The sequence below is a fragment of the Mixophyes fleayi genome, chromosome 12 (genome assembly GCF_038048845.1).
Source record: "Mixophyes fleayi isolate aMixFle1 chromosome 12, aMixFle1.hap1, whole genome shotgun sequence".
NCBI lineage: Eukaryota > Metazoa > Chordata > Amphibia > Anura > Limnodynastidae > Mixophyes > Mixophyes fleayi.
In genome coordinates, this window is record NC_134413.1 from 82,630,263 (window position 1) to 82,647,531 (window position 17,269).

General features: G+C 45.8%; 2 protein-coding genes across 4 annotated transcripts in view; one reads left to right on the forward strand and one right to left on the reverse strand.

Annotated features, from left to right (window-relative positions):
• Positions 1 to 8,457, reverse strand: part of LOC142108401 (NACHT, LRR and PYD domains-containing protein 12-like) — a 133,298-nt gene extending 124,841 nt beyond the window's left edge. The window contains exons 1-2 of the mRNA XM_075192024.1: positions 7,401 to 8,457; positions 2,456 to 2,521 (exon numbers count right to left, since the gene is read on the reverse strand). Of these exons, the coding sequence (XP_075048125.1) occupies positions 2,456 to 2,521; positions 7,401 to 8,457 (1,123 nt within the window). The remainder of the gene's footprint in view (positions 1 to 2,455; positions 2,522 to 7,400) is intronic.
• The window catches only part of LOC142108564 (uncharacterized), a 625,828-nt gene that overhangs the window by 173,452 nt on the left and 435,107 nt on the right, over positions 1 to 17,269 (forward strand). The gene's annotated exons all lie outside the window — the stretch shown is intronic.

Below are 17,269 nucleotides of genomic sequence, written 5' to 3' on the forward strand. Positions count from 1 at the left end.
TAATGGCTGAATTTTTGGGTATTTTATACAAGTGGAGGGGGGCCTAGAGAGACAGAAACCAAACTGGCTTTCTCCATGTCAATTAATATTGTACAGTCTATAATGGCTGAATTTTTTGGTATTTTATACAAGTGGAGGGGGGCCTAGAGAGACAGAAACCAAACTGTCTTTCTCCATGTCAATTAATATTGTACAGTCTATAATGGCTGAATTTTTTAGTATTTTATACAAGTGGAGGGGGGCCTAGAGAGACAGAAACCAAACTGGCTTTCTCCATGTCAATTAATATTGTACAGTCTATAATGGCAGAATTTTGTAGTATTTTATACAAGTGGAGGGGGGCCTAGAGAGACAGAAACCAAACTGGCTTTCTCCATGTCAATTAATATTGTACAGTCTATAATGGCTGAATTTTTTGGTATTTTATACAAGTGGAGGGGGGCCTAGAGAGACAGAAACCAAACTGTCTTTCTCCATGTCAATTAATATTGTACAGTCTATAATGGCTGAATTTTTTGGTATTTTATACAAGTGGAGGGGGGCCTAGAGAGACAGAAACCAAACTGTCTTTCTCCATGTCAATTAATATTGTACAGTCTATAATGGCTGAATTTTTTGGTATTTTATACAAGTGGAGGGGGGCCTAGAGAGACAGAAACCAAACTGTCTTTCTCCATGTCAATTAATATTGTACAGTCTATAATGGCTGAATTTTTTGGTATTTTATACAAGTGGAGGGGGGCCTAGAGAGACAGAAACCAAACTGTCTTTCTCCATGTCAATTAATATTGTACAGTCTATAATGGCTGAATTTTTTGGTATTTTATACAAGTGGAGGGGGGCCTAGAGAGACAGAAACCAAACTGTCTTTCTCCATGTCAATTAATATTGTACAGTCTATAATGGCTGAATTTTTTAGTATTTTATACAAGTGGAGGGGGTCCTAGAAAGACAGAAACCAAACTGGCTTTTTCCATTTCTTTACATATTTAACTATAAGTGTAGGGTGTAATATACATTCAAAGACCATGGCTGCATTGCCAATATGCATAGATGGAGAGGAAGACAATCTGTTTTGTGTGTAGAATAGGCCTACTAACGAAGAATTAAACTGTTTTTTTGGATGATTTATTACCTCAACAATTAGATTACTTGTCTCTAAAACAGTTGAAGCACTAAATTGGGTTATTTTAGGCCCAAAAACATGGATTTTCCAAAAAAATAGCAAAACAAAACCAAACAAAACCAAAACCAAAAAACGCAATGGCGGTTTTGCAAAACCAAAACCAAAACCAAAACACGACAGTAATCCAGATCCAAAACCGAATCCAGAACCAAAACACGGGGGTCAGTGACCATCTCTATGAAGAATGGAACTGGTCTGATGAATCTCAATTTCTGCTGCAACATCCAGATGCTAGTGTTCGAATTTGGCATAAACAGCATGAATCCATGGATCCATCTTGTCTGGTGTCAACAGTGTAAGGTGGTGGTGGTTTAATGGTGAGGAATGTTTTCTTGCACGCGTTATGCCCCGAATCCCAATTAAGCATTGTTTAAATGCTATAGCCTATCTGAGTATTGTTGCTGACCATGTGCTTCTAATGGCTACTTCCAACAATATAATGGACCATGTTACAAGGCAGATCTCATCTCAACTTAGTTCAATGAACATGACAGTCAGTTCAATGTACTCCAATGGCCTCCAAAATTACCACCTCCCAATCAAATAGAGCACCTTTGGGATGTGGTGGAACCGGCAATTTGCAGCATGAATGTGTATCCAACAAATCTGCGTGATGCTATCATGTCACCATGGACCAGACTCTGTAAGGAATATTTCCAGCACCTTGTTGAATCCATGCCATGAAAAAAGCAGTCTGTGCAGGGGGCATAGAGGGGTCCTACCCTGTACTAGAAAGGTGTATATAATAAAGTGGCTACTGAGTGTATATGTACGTTTAAAATAAAATCCCCCCAAAATAATCCCAAAACCACGATTTTCTGTTTGCAGTGGCAGCTCCTTCTTAGATAACATATGTATTAGATGTGTCATGCTATATGCATAATTTTTTTCAAAGGCTGTATGTGATGAAGAACTGGCAGATATGAAAGTTACTGAGCCCATGTGATGAATGTCTGCATTTTCATTGGCTCTTTTCTTTTTCCAAAATTGTCTACAAAACTTCCGGGCTCCATATTCAAAATGTTTAGCTGATCACAGAACACTGTAATTCATAGACACCTGAACCTTACTGAAACATTCTGCTTCCATATGCTGGTAATACCTGTAAGTCCAGTAATCTGTACATGAACTAGGGAACTGAACCATCATACCTAAAACACACTGTATAAACCATTATGATGTAGATCAATAGTTATTAACTAACGACTCAATACAAATATCTCAGGGTTGCAATATTTCACTGTTCTAAACATTCAAAGATTTATTCACCTTTCAGTTCTGGAGTCAGGTTGTGCCCATGTTTATCCAACAGTATCTTATTCACCAGAGCGTCACCTAAATACAAGAAAATACCTAATTATACCATATGTTAAGATAGATAAGATGAGAATTTATTAAGAGCTTATATATTAGGTCTGTAAGATAAAAAATATTTTGCATTTTTTGAAAAAATGAATGTGCACCTTATTGTATTTAATCTTTATTTCTTGCTCTTCTGCTTTTTACCCAGTTTTGCAGCTATTCAGAAAATCTGAATGTTCACAGCAGCACAGAGTATTTCAAGATATGAATGTGCTGATTTTGTGGGAGGTTGTTGTGACCTGTCCACTTGTGTGTTTATGTTATTGAAGTCAGGGCTGCATGTGACAGGGGCAGTGACATGATGTGAGGAGAGGAATGGAGGCAGCAGGAAGCCACAGACTGAGAGTTATATAGTGGAAGGAGTAGGGTCCCCAGCAGCACAGAGTATATCAGGAGATGAGTGATGTGTCAGTGAGGACAGGGCTGCATGTGACAGGGGCAGTGACATGATGTGAGGAGGGGAATGGAGGCAGCAGGAAGCCACAGACTGAGAGTTATATAGTGGAAGGAGCAGGGTCCTCCAGCAGCACAGAGTATATCAGGAGATGAGTGATGTGTTAGTGAGGACAGGGCTGCATGTGACAGGGGCAGTGACATGATGTGAGGAGGGGAATGGAGGCAGCAGGAAGCCACAGACAGAGTTATTTAGTGGATGGAGCAGGGTCCCCAGCAGCACAGAGTATATCAGGAGATGAGTGATGTGTCAGTGAGGACAGGACTGCATGTGACAGGGGCAGTGACATGATGTGAGGAGGGGAATGGAGTCAGCAGGAAGCCACAGACTGATAGTTATATTGTAGAAGGAGTAGGGTTCCCAGCAGCACAGAATATTGATGTCAGACTCACATTGATGTCACACTGATGCAGGAAGATTGTGGTGCCAAACTCACTTCTATATGTATGAAGTTCAGATATCCAACTTTTTTCTGATTTATAGATAGTAGCTTTCTCAACTTCCAACAGCAGCTTTTTTACATTTCTGTAAAGTTTACATGCATCTAACATGAATTTAAAGTGTCATCTTTCAACACAGTGTATACAATTCTCCCTTTATCTTAATGTATTTCTCACACCTGATAATGAAACTTAAACTCTGAATACAAACAGAAAACGCACATTATGTCTTGAGTTAAGTCTGGTCATTACAATGGAATGCTGGGACTTGTAGTATGAACCATGTGTAACATAACAGGTGTGACTAGCATTAAATGTATCCCAGTGTGTATACTTATATAATGCAACTTATCTTATCTGTGACAGGATGGACCGCCTATGACTCCCTGTCCACCGATTGCCCCACAACTTGATAATAAGCAACCGCTCCGCCTTAGTTGTTTTGTCTCCCAGGGACCCCAGCGTCTGCATTAGTACAGAAAAGTTACCCTCATCAACTTGCATCACTGTGGGAGGGGACTGTTGCTGGAAACAGGTGCTGTGTTCTGGGATGTTACTGCAGGTACCTCTAGGTGTGAAGTTAATGTCTCCTTCAGGTCACTGTCAGCTTCCTCATCTGCTGACCCGTACTGCGCATCCCAGGCTCTCAGCGCCTTTTTCATTTTGCTCCTTGTTGCTGTGTAAGGAATTTCTAGCTTCCTTGTTTGGCACAGTATATCAAGGTCCGCCTTGGACATTTTACTGTACTTCGACATCCTGTGCGTTCTCCTGGCTGCAGTTATTCCTCCCCTGAATAACTCAGCTCTCCTGACTGGTGCATGAAAAGCTACCTGCGGTTATGCCGCTGCTTGCCACCAGAAATCTGTGACAGGATGGACCGCCTATGCCACCCTGTCGCTGCTGGGAACTGCCTGGGCTTACTTTGCCACTGTTCCCTTACGTTATCCCAAGTGCGCCCTCTTGCCGCAGAAGGAGGGGCTTATAATGCTGCCACCACTGGACTCCTTATCCGGCATCCAGTACCGGGTTTCTTCTGGGTAACTGTCACTGCTAGGGTACCCCCTTGCTGGTGTACCTGGGCTGGTACACCTGACCTCCTACTATGGATCAGGGTTGCTGTGGAGGGATCCCCCCTGGCCTATCACACTGACCAGGGCTGCTGGGTAGCAGGCAGAACGGTAGTACCGGAAAAGCTGGGTCCAAACCTCAGAAACAGCCGGGAACGGATTAGATTTTGGGTCTAATCTATAGGTCACAGGATTTTCAGCATGGAAGATATTTTCAAGCAGGTCTTTGAAGCAAGTGATGTTTATTTGCTCTAACACTGGTTAAAGTACCAGTGATCAGGTCAGATGAAATCAGAAGATCAACTTTTAATACAAAACAATGCTGTTTTTATACACATATGAACAAAGCCTCTCTGGGTAAGCCAGCCCACTCGAGGTCTGAGCTATTTTTGGAATCAGGATGTAACCTGTTTACCAAAACATAGAATTACATGCATTGCAAAGCCAACAATATTTACACTTATATATGAAATTTTAGAAATGCTGTGATGTCCTGCATCTGGTTTTCAGATGCAGAAAATCTAGGAACCAGTCTTAATTAAACCCTACTGCCTTCAATGTTGGACCCTCACACATCAAAAGATCTAATTAGCATGTGGCCTTTCTTCAGACAGTTCAGCATACACATTCCCAGAGAACATCACAAACCCCAAACAAGCCATTTCCCCACATCACAATACACAAAAGACTTCCATCCACAAAAGCTTATTGTATGAGATACCTTAAGAAATAATACATTTCCTTTAGAAAGGTTAAAACAGAAAAAATGAATTTTCTTTCCCTGGTCTCAGAAATTAAAGATTTCATTTACCAAAATATACACAATATCAAATATAAATGCATGTGCAATTATATAAATAAGCGCCCTGCGCTATTTCCTTTAAATAAGTTTATACCATAAGTTATTTATATGTGATCCAGTCACATTATCCATTAGAAACAACTACAGTAAATCAATCCAAAGTTCAAAATCTTACAAATATCTTAAATTCAAGGAAACAAATAACTGTGTTAACTGATCCTGATTGACATGAGATATGACAGAAAAAAAACACGCCTGGTAGGTCAGTCCAAGTACAATCAAGTAAAAAAGATGAACCAATCATGGAGCTACAGATACCATCAGAGCCGGATTTAGACCTCATGGTGCCCTAGGCAAGTTATTGATTTGCCCCCGCCTCCCCCCAGCCCCCCCACCCCCCCCCCCGCCTCCCTGAAACAATCCATAGCATTATATTTTTTTTCACACATAATACATTCAGACAATGGCCCCTCACACACACACATAATACACACAGACAATAGCCCCTCACACACACATAATACACCCAGACAATTAATATACTACCCTACCCTTTCCCCAACTTACCTTTTTACATCTAGGAGCTGTGCAGTCTTCTGTGCATCCCCTTCACACATGGGACGTCCCATGTGACACACATCAGGCAGCACAGAGGAGGGAGGGTGGAGACCAGCCTACACAGTAGCCCCTCCCCAGTCCTGCGGAACCCTCTCCCACTCCTCCGACTCGCGCGGGGGTGCCGCGAGTCGGGGGAGGGGCCATTTTTTTTAAAAAACTTTTTTTTTCTTCTCTTGTCCCCCCCCCAGCTGGGCCCCCCGAGAACCGCTAGGCCCTAGGCAGGTGCCTAGGTTGCCTAGAGGTAAATCCGGCCCTGGCCACCATCACATGACTAGAACCTTACAGAAACAGCATGTAACTAGTTTCACATTCATTTTACTGGTTATATGAAAAAACAGGATTTATACTTATGATAAATCTCTTTCTCTGATTCCATCTGGGGGACACTGCTTAACCATGGGGTTGAGTAAGGAAGACACGAGTCTGGCACCTAAACAGTTAACTTTTTTCTGCTGACAGGCATATCCCCCCCACCAATTCCCCACATACCTCAGTTTGATTACCAAAGCCCTAGGACGATAGGCCAATCAACCAAGATGCACCACTCAAAAAGAGGGGGGAGAGGAAAGAGAAAAAAAAAAACGAGAAGGGGGGGATCGCAGTGTCCCCCAGATGGAATCAGAGAAAGAGATTTATCGTAAGTATAAATCCTGTTTTCTCTTTCATCCATCTGGGGGACACTGCTTAACCATGGGGACTTACTAAAGCAATCCTCTGAAGGTTGGGACCGCTCTGATCTCCTCGCACGTAGAACACTACGGCCGAAGGAGGCGTCCCCAGACGCAAATACATTAAATTGGTAAAATTTCGTAAAGGTATGGACCGAGGACCAGGTGGCTGCTCTGCATAGCTGGTCCGCTGAGGCTCCATTCCGTGCCGCCCAAGACGCCCCAACCGAACGGGTAGAATGGGCAACAATACCCTTCGGCAGAGGAAGATTAATACGAACATAAGCCTCCCTAATAGTCAGGGTAAGCCATCTGGCCATAGTTTGCTTAGATGCTGACCATCCTCTCCTAGAAAAGTCAAATAATACAAATAGAGAATCTGTCTTACGTATCTTTGCAGATCTCTTAACATATATACATATTGCCCTCACTACGTCCAAACATTTATTTGTTTCCGTTCCTTCTAGCCGAGGCAATAGCAAGCAGGAAGACTGTCTTCCAGGTCAAGAACTGCAACTCTGCTGAGAGTAGAGGTTCAAAGGGAGGCTCCTGCAACATGCTAAGGACCAGATTATGATCCCAAGGATCCGTCGGATGTACGTAGGGCGGCTGGATGTGAAGCACTTCCTGTAGGAAAGTTTTAACATCCGGAATCTCCGCCAGCCGTCTGTGGAAATACACTGACAATGCTGACACCTGAACCTTTAAGGTTCCCAGCTTAAGACCCGCCTCTAAACCACACTGTAAGAAGGCGAGAAATCGAGCCAGACAAAAGGATTTTGAATTGTAAGATCTCTTCTTACACCACTTTATATATCCATGCCAGATGCGGTGGTAGATCCTGGCCGAAACTGGCTTCCTGGCATTCAGGAGAGTGCCTACTACACCCACCGAGAACCCTCTCGCTCTCCACAGACTGGATTCAAAAGTCATGCCGTTAAATTCAGCCGGTTCAGATTTTGATGCAAGAACGGTCCCTGGGTCAGCAGATTCCTTCGTAGGGGCAACCGAAAACCTTGACCTACTGCCACCAGAAGAATCTCCGGAAACCATACTCTTCGTGGCCATGCTGGAGCCACTAGAATGACTGGTCGATCCCCCTGCCTGACCCTCCGAAGGACCCTGGGGATCATTAATATGGGGGGAAACAGGTAACCTAACCTGAAGTCCCAAGGCATTGTTAGGACGCCCACTGCCACTGCCAGTGGATCTCTTGTTCTTGCGCAGAACTCTGGGACTTTCCTGTTGGCTCTTGATGCCATCAGGTCTCGATCCGGGAGTCCCCACTTGTCTACTAGCAACTGGAACACCTCCGGATGCAAGGCCCACTCCCCTGATAGAACCCTGTGCCGACTTAGATAGTCTGCCTGTACGTTCTGTCTCCCTGGGATGAACACTGCTGACAGTGCCGGGACGTTTCTTTCTGCCCAGGCAAAAATCTGAAACGTGACCTTCATCGCTCCTGCACTCCTGGTGCCTCCTTGCTTGTTTATGTATGACACTGCCGTGGCATTGTCGGAATAGATGCGGATCGGCCTTCCCTGTAGAACACTCTGAGCTCTCTGTAGTGCCTTCAAGATGGCCATGAGCTCCAGCACATTTATGGAAAGATCCCACTGTCTTTCTGACCACAGGCCCTGTATCCTTAGGTGAAGGACCACTGCCCCCCAACCACTCAGACTGGCGTCTGTGGATACCAGGATCCAAGCCCACGGTGCAAAGGATCTGCCTTTTGTTAGGTTGTCCTCCAATAATCACCAGCTGAATGACCTTCTCGCCTCTAGAGATAACCTCATCCACTGGCACTCTAAACAAAGGAAGGACCCTGACCACTTCCTCAGAATGTCCCATTGAAGACATCTGGAGTGGATCCTTCCATATGGCAGTGTCTCAAAAGATGCCACCATCTTTCCTAGCAGCTTCATACACATGAGTACTGACAGCTTCTTGCTTGACAGAACCTTGTTTATCCACTCCATCAAGAACCTTATCTTGTCCTGTGGAAGAAACACTCTGCTGCGTGCTGTGTCCATTATTAGTCCCAAGAAAATCATTCTTTGACAAGGGATCATCTGTGACTTTGTTATATTCAAGAGCCAGCCGTGCTGTTCCAGCACCCTCACCGTAAGGCGAAGATGTTGTTCCAACAACTGAACTGTTGCCGCCTTGACTAACAGATCGTCCAGATAAGGCACTAACTGCACCCCTCTGGAGTGAAGAAGTGGCGCCATAACTGCCATAATTTTTGTAAACACCCTTGGGGCTATGGCCAGCCCGAACGGAAGAGCTCTGAACTGATAGTGAGCTGTGCCTATTGTGAACCTGAGAAGAGGCTGATGCCCCTCCCAGATCGGAACGTGGAGATAGACATCAGGGATGCCTATTGATGCCATGAATTGGCCTGTCTCCAGGCCATTTTTTGACCGATTTCAGGGATTCCATCCGAAAGGAATCTACTCTCAGATGAAGATTTAGCTGCTTGAGGTTCAGCACTGGTCTGAACGAACCATCTGGTTTTTGTACCAAGAATAGGTTTGAATAAAACCCTTTCGCTCTCTGGTACTCCGGAACCTGTATAATAACCTTCTTTAAAAGAAGCAAATCGACAGCCGTGAGCATTGCCTGTCTTTTGTGAGGACAGCAGGGTAACCCGGTTACAAAAAACCTGTGAGGAGCTGGCCCCATGAATTCTATCATGTAACCCCTTCTCATGATACCCTGGACCCACCAGTCCGCCGAGGACTCTGTCCACTGCTGGGCGAACCCAAGCAGCCATCCTCCCATCCCACCCTCTGTAACCAGAGGTGGGTGGTAGTAATGCTGCTGGTCTATCCGGCAGCTTGGCGGAAGAGGCCCTTCCTGCTGCAGAGGCAAAAGATGACCTTCCTCTACGGGACTGTCTCCTGCTTCCCATGGCCCTTGAACTGGCAGTCTGGCCTCTGCCAGACCCGCCCCCCGCAAAAGGGCTGTCTGAAAGAACTAAACCTAGGAGCCCTAGGTCTAGGAGTATTCACAGGCAAGGACGTATTCCTACCCCCTGAAGCCTGTGAAATCCAGGAGTCCAACTCCGGACCAAATAGCATCCCACCCGTATACGGGATGGATTCTAACGACCTCTTTGACTCTCAATCCGCATTCCAAGTCCTTAACCATAACGCCCTTCTTGCTGCTACAGCTGTGGCAGAAATAGACGATGATATGGAGGCCGAATTCTGGGCCGCTTCATATACATAACCCGCTGCCTCCTTCAGGTGCATGGCCAGGGGTAGTAGTTCCGAATTCTGCAGAGCGGACTCTAACTGCCCTGCCCAAGCTTCCATAGCCCTAGCTACCCAGGTTGAAGACAATGCTGGTCTGAGGTTTGTACCAGCGGCCAAGAAGACCGATTTCAGCAGGGATTCTAATTTACAGTCGGTCGCATCCCTTTTTGAAAGGCCGCCGACCCTGGTACAGGTAGTGTGGTCTGGCGAACCAATTTCACTTTTTTTTTTTTGTAAAGAAAAGAAAAAGCCTATTTACAGTGAACCCTGTTCACTGTGGAGCTCTCTGATGTTCAGCCCTACTCCTAGGGCACCTACTTCAAACTGAGGTATGTGGGGAATTGGTGGGGGGGGATATGCTTGTCAGCAGAAAAAAGTTAACTGTTTAGGTGCCAGACTCCTCCCTTCCCTACTCAACCCCATGGTTAAGCAGTGTCCCCCAGATGGATGAAAGAGAAAACTCAGTTAACATCTAGGAAATCTTCATTTTTGCACAACTCTAGCTGTCTCTACAAATGAAAACATTGTGCAAGTTGTTCACATTTTGCTCAATTTAACGCCACAATATGAGAGATGGCTCAGTTAGGAGTTATTGCCTTCAGATGTATTGGCTGTTTCAACTGCCAATTTATGATGACAGGGTCAAGTTTCGTGCACCCTGTTACAGAGAGTTCATATAACATTGACCGTTACACTATTTATGTGATTCAATGTTCATGCATGTATGTTGGAAAATCTTCCCGTATGGTTAAGGAAAGACTCACTAAGCTCAGATCTTCTATAAAAAAGCTTCATCTAATTTATTAGCAGATTCTGACTCTACATTGCTATCTGTTGCCAGACATTTTCTTCAAGAGAAGCACCCCGTTGTTCAGTTAAAATTAGGGATGAGCGGGCTTGGATTCCACTAATCCGAGCCCACCCGAACAGTGCGGATCCGAACGTGATCAGAGTACTGTTCGGATATTTCCGGCTGGCAAAAAAATGAAAACGAGGCTCTGACGTCCACGTCTCGCGTCGGATCTCGCGAGACTCGGATTGCATAAATTCCCTGCTTGCGGCCGCCATCTTCATTCGGGCTGAGATCAGGGAAGAGGGAGGTGGTAGATAGTTTAGTGGTGCTCCTGTGTCCAGTGGTTAGGTAGTTAGGTAGTTAGTTTCTCCTGTGCTCTGTGCTGCTGAGTCCAGTGGTGCTTTGGCCAGTGCTCTGTCCTGCTGGGTCCAGTGGTGCTTTTGTCCTGTGCTCTGTCCTGCTGAGTCCAGTGGTGCTTTGGCCATTGCTCTGTCCTGCTGAGTCCAGTGGTGATTTTGTCCTGTGCTTTGTTCTGCCAAGTCCATAGTTATTTTAAAAATATTAAAAAATCATAAAAAAAAAAAAATGATACAAAAAAATGTTCAAAAAAAATCTAAAAAAAATATTTAAAAAGTCTAAAAAAATTTCTAGAGCAATATATTCCTGCAGTCCAGAAATATTAGTACTGCAATACCTACGTTCACTGTTCTTGCAGTCCAGAAATATTATTACTGCTAAATTAAAATACGTTCACTCTTCTTGCAGTCCAGAAATATTAGTACAGCTAAATTTACCTACGTTCACTGTTGTTGCAGTCCAGAAATATTAGTACTGCTCAATTAAAATACGTTCACTGTTGTTGCAGTTGTTACGAGCCGCGGCGGTGCCCAGCCGCCGCGACTCACTCACCCGCGTCCCGGCCGTCGCTATGGCGACCGGGACGTCACTTCCGGCCATAACCCGGCTGTTGCCGGGGCAACTAGGAGACGCTTCAGCGCTGCGTCCTGGCAATAAGAGGAGGCCGGGCGCAGCGTTCATTCTACAGCCTGTGGGCTAATTAATATGGGCTGATTATGGGAGGCAATTACAGGCATTAGCCTGCAACTGTGCAGGCCAGGGGCAAGCCCTGATTGGCTCTGCTGGTTACTGCTTTATTAACCTGCAGGAGTGTGTTCAACCTGTGATTGGTTCAGCTGGGTATTTAAGGCAGTGAGGTCTGCTGCCTCATTGCCGGTTATAGTTCTGTATCCAGTCTGCTAGCCTGCTCCCTGCTTGTTCCTGTCTATTGGACCCTGTTACTGCTTAGCCGTGTATGACCCTTGGCTTGAATTTGGACCGTGCTTGTGAATCTCGTGACCCTGACCTCTGGCTTGAATACTTACCTCCCTGTCTGCTTGTGACCTCTGACCTCAGCTTGTTCCTTGATACCGTTGTCTGCTGCCGGCCTCTGACCTCTGCTTGGACTCCACTCCGCTGGCCTGGGTTCTCCCTAGCCGGTGCACACTTCACGACCCTCTGCCAGTCTGCAGCCCAGTCTGTCCCCACCACTAGGGGCTCCAGTGAATACCTGACTGGTAGAGTAGAGTCCGGGTTGTGTTGTGCCGGCTAGCGGGGTTCCTAACAGCAGTCCAGAAATATTAGTACTGCTACATTTACCTACGTTCACTCTTCTTGCAGTCCAGAAATATTAGTATCAGATATTAAACTACGTTCACTGTTCCTGCAGTATAAAGGAATTTGTACTGCTGTATAACTCCAGTACAGTGGTACTATATATAATTTTTAAAGGCTTTGCTGAGTGTGTGTGGTTTAGGGGTACACTCTCTTGTGCTACATATAATGGAGTACAAAAATTTGGGGGATAAAGTAGGGAAAGTTTAAGACCCACTTCCTCCTAATGCTGAAGCTGCTGCCACTAGTCATGACATAGACGATGAAATGCCATCAATGTCGTCTTCCAAGGCCGATGCCCAATCTCCTAGTACAGGGCACGTAAAATCCAAAAAGCCAAAGTTCACTAAAATTAGCAAAAAAAGAAAATTAAAATCATCTGAGGAGAAACGTAAACTTGCCAATATGCCATTTACGACACGGAGTGGCAAGGAACGGCTTAGGCCCTGGCCCGTGTTCATGACTAGTGGTTCAGCTTCACACACCAATCTTAGCCCTCCTCCCCCCCCCCTCCAAAAAATTTAAGAGAGTTATGCTGTCAGCAACAACTCTGCCTTCTAAAGAGATGGTATCACAAATCCCCAAGGCGAGTCCAAGGGTGTTGGTGGTTGTGAAGCCTGACCTTCCCATCACTGTACGGGAAGCAGACGCGGGCTGGGAGAGGCGTGGCCGGGGGGCACACAGGCTGCCGCATCTCATGAAAAGGGATGCGGCCGCGTCATTGATGATGCGGCCGCATCCCGTCATGTGATGCGGCCGCCTGTGCGCTGATGCGTCCGCATCTGATGTAATCAGATGCGGCCGCGGGGAAAGAATTGTATTTTGCAGCCGGGGGGTGGCCGGTCGGCCAACCCCCCGGCCCTAATAGCGGCCTGACCGAGTGGCCCGGGGGGGCGATGCCCCCCTGCCCCCCAGGCCAGCCCACCACTGACGGGAAGAGGTGGCTCCTTACACCATTTGCAGCACGCCCTCTGCATATGCTGGAAGGACCACCTACAGTCGTGTTACAGATTTGGCTAATGAAGGTGTCAATGTTGTACACTGGGAGGAGGATATTGATGTAGCTGGCGCTGAAGAGGAACTTGACGAGGAGGATGCTGATGTGGTTATCTTAAATGAGGCACCAGGGGGGGAAACAGTTGATGTCCATGGGAAGAAAAAGGCCATCGTCATGCCTGGCCAGAAGACCAAGAAATCCACCTCTTCTGGAATTATTTCTATCCCAATCCGGACAACAAATGTATGGCCATATGTACGTTATGTAAAGCTCAAATAAGCAGGGGTAAGGATCTTGGCCACCTAGGGACATCCTCCCTTATACGTCACCTGAATAACCTTTATAGTTCAGTGTTTAGTTCAGTAACTGGGGCTAGGACCGTCATCAATCCAGGGACACCTAAGTCCCTTAGTCCTGTTGTATCCACACCAGTAACACCCTCCTCGTCAATTTCCTCCTCGATCTCGATTGTAGATAGTCCTGCAGGCCATGTCACCGGCATGACTGAGTCCTCTTCAATCCGGGATTCTTCCGGAGGATCCTGCAGTGCTACGCCTACTACTGGCGCTGCTGCTGGTAGTCGGTCATCTTCCCAGAGGGGAAGTCGTAAGACCGCTACGTCTTTCACCAAACAATTGACCGCCCAACAGTCGTTTGGCATGAGCACCAAGTACGACACTAGTCATCCTATGGCAAAGCGGATAACTGCGTCAATAACAGCTATGTTGGTGTTAGACGTGCGTCCGGTGTCCACCATCAGTGGAGTGGAATTTAGACGGTTGATGGAGGTATTATGTCCCCGGTACCAAATCCCGTCGAGATTCCACTTCACTAGGCAGGCGATACCAACGATGTATAGAGAAGTACGCAAAAGTGTCCTCAGTGCTCTTAAAAATGCGGTTGTACCCACTGTCCACTTAACCACGGACATGTGAACAAGTGGTTCAGGGCAAACTAAGGACTATATGACTGTGACAGCCCACTGGGTAGATGCATCACCTTTCGCAGCAACAGCAGCAGCTGCATCAGTAGCAGCATCTACACAACGCCTGCTCGTTCCAAGGCAGGCAACGTTGTGTATCACCGGTTTTAATAAGAGGCACAACGCTGACAACATATTAGAGAAACTGAGGGAAATAATCTCGGAGTGGCTTACCCCACTTAGACTCTCCTGGGGATTTGTGGTGTCAGACAACGCCAGTAACATTGTGCGGGCATTACATATGGGCAATTTCTAGCACGTGCCATGTTTTGCCCACACAATAAATTTGGTGGTGCAGCATTACCTAAGGAGTGACAGGGGTGTGCAGGATATGCTTGCGATGGCCCGCAAAATTGCTGGACACTTTCGGCATTCTGCCACTGCCTACCGCAGACTCGAGCAACAACAAAAAAGTCTGAACCTGCCCTGCCATCACCTCAAACAAGAGGTTGTGACGCGCTGGAACTCCACCCTCTATATGCTGCAGAGGATGGAGCAGCAGCAAAAGGCCATTCAAGCCTACACAGCCACCTACGACATAGGCAAAGGAGTGGGGATGTGCCTGAGTCAAGCGCAGTGGAGACTGATTTCCGTGTTGTGCAAGGTTCTCCAGCCGTTTGAACTTGCCACACGAGAAGTCAGTTCCGACACTGCCAGCTTGAGTCAGGTGATTCCCCTGATCAGACTGTTGCAGAAGCAGCTGGAGAAAGTGAGGGAGGAGCTGGTAAAGCATTGCGATTCCACTAAGCATGTAGCTCTTGTGGATGAAGCCCTTCGTACGCTTTGCCAGGATCCGAGGGTGGTCACTGTTTTAAAGTCAGAGGAATACATTCTGGCCACCGTGCTCGATCCTCGGTTTAAAGCGTATGTTGTGTCTCTGTTTCCGGCGGACACAAGTCTACAGCGGTGCAAAGACCTGCTGGTCAGGAGATTGTCCTCTGAAGAGTACCGTGACATGCCAACAGCCCCTCCTTCATTTTCTTACACACCTGTGGCTGCAAGGAAACAGCTGAGATTCCCGAAACGACCCGCTGACGGGGATGCAGACAACATCTGGTCCGGACTGAAGGACCTGCCAACCATTACAGACATGTCTACTGTCGCTGCATTGGATGCTGTCACCATTGAAAAAAATGGTGGAGGATTACTTTGCTGACACCATCCAAGTAGACATGTCAGACAGTCCTTACTTTTACTGGCAGGAAAAAAAGGCAGTTTGGAAGCCCCTGTACAAACTGGCTCTATTTTACCTGAGTTGTCCCCCCTCCAGTGTGTACTCCGAAAGAGTTTTTAGTGCAGCAGGGAACCTGGTCAGTGAGTGGCAAAGGAGGTTGCTTCCGCAGAACGTTGAAAAAATGATGTTCATAAAAATGAATTATCAATTGTTAAATCAAGAGACTACAGAGACTACAGAGGGACCTGTGATTGTGGAGTCCAGCGGGGACGAATTGATAATGTGTGAGGATGAGGAAGAACACACTGAAGGGGGCGAGGAATCTGAGGATGAGGACGACATCTTGCCTCAGTAGAGCCTGTTTAGTTTGTACAGGGAGAGATGAATAGCTTTTTTTGTGTGGGGGCCCAAACAAACCAATTATTTCAGCCACAGTTTGGTAGGCCCTTTCGCTGAAATGATTGGTTTGTTAAAGTGCACATGTCCTATTTCAACAACATCAGGGTGGGTGGGAGGGCCCAAGGACAATTCCATCTTGCAACTCTTTTTTTGGCATTATGTGACCAATCAACAGTCGTTTGCCATGAGCACGAAGTACGACAGTAGTCATCCTATGGCAAAACGGATAACTGCGGCCTTAACAGCTATGTTGGTGTTAGACGTGCATCCGGTGTCCGCCATCTGTGCAGTGGAATTTAGACTAGTTGGAGGAGGTATTGTGGCCCCGGTACCAAATTGGGTACCGGGACCACTCCACTACGCAGTCCATAAAGCTTCGTATCAGATATTAAACTACGTTCAATGTTACTGCCAAATAAAAAAAGAATGAAAATGCCCTGTCATCAACGAAAACAAGAGGTAGTGACGCGCTACAACTCCACCATCTATATGCTGCAGAGGATGGAGGAGCAGCAAAAGGCCATTCAAGCCTGCAGTGCACTGCAGTGCCACTACTAGATGGCCCACGTGTTTGTGCCGCCCACTTGTGTCGCTTAGCTTAGACATCCAGCTACCTCGGTGCAACCTTTTGGCCTAAAATCGATATTGTGAGGTGTGAGGTGTTCAGAATAGACTGGAAATTAGTGGAAATGATTGTTATTGAATGTTATTGAGGTTAATAATAGCATAGGAGTGAAAAACAAACAAAAAAATTGGTTTTAGCACTTTTTATGCTTTTTTAAAAATAAATCAGAACCCAAAACCCTAAATCAGAACCAAAACCTTTCGTCAGGTGTTTTGGCAAAACAAATCAGAACCCCAAAAATCAAGCTAATCAGAACCCACCAAAAGTGGCCGGTGCACATCCTTAGTTAAAATGTATGCCAGTCGTCACATTACCCCACTGAGATAAAGGAAAGTTGCGTCTTCAGCTTGAGCGTAGACAGAAGAGTCAGACAGTATGGCCCCCTACAGATTAAATGAGGACCCTCGATTCTCCAGCTGTCTGTAGTTAGTTACTAATATACACTGGGCATGTGTTTTATTGGATGTGTTCTTTGGGATGCCATGCAGCATTTAAGCCTTGTTACACTGGTACATGGTACTGAAAGTTCTAGCCATCACTTCATTTTGCGCTGCTCCGCATCTCTCCTACTTCCACTGTTTTCTATCTTTTTCTTTTGAATATTTAGGTGTGTATAATAGTTTCATTTTATTTTATTCTTTCCTTCGGGTAACACTTGTTGGTATTGTTTATATTTATTTTCTATTCTGGTATTTCATTTGCTTATTATTTATTTACTTTTGTCTATTTCACATTTTCTATTTTGTTTGTTTTGTCCATTTACATCTCCCT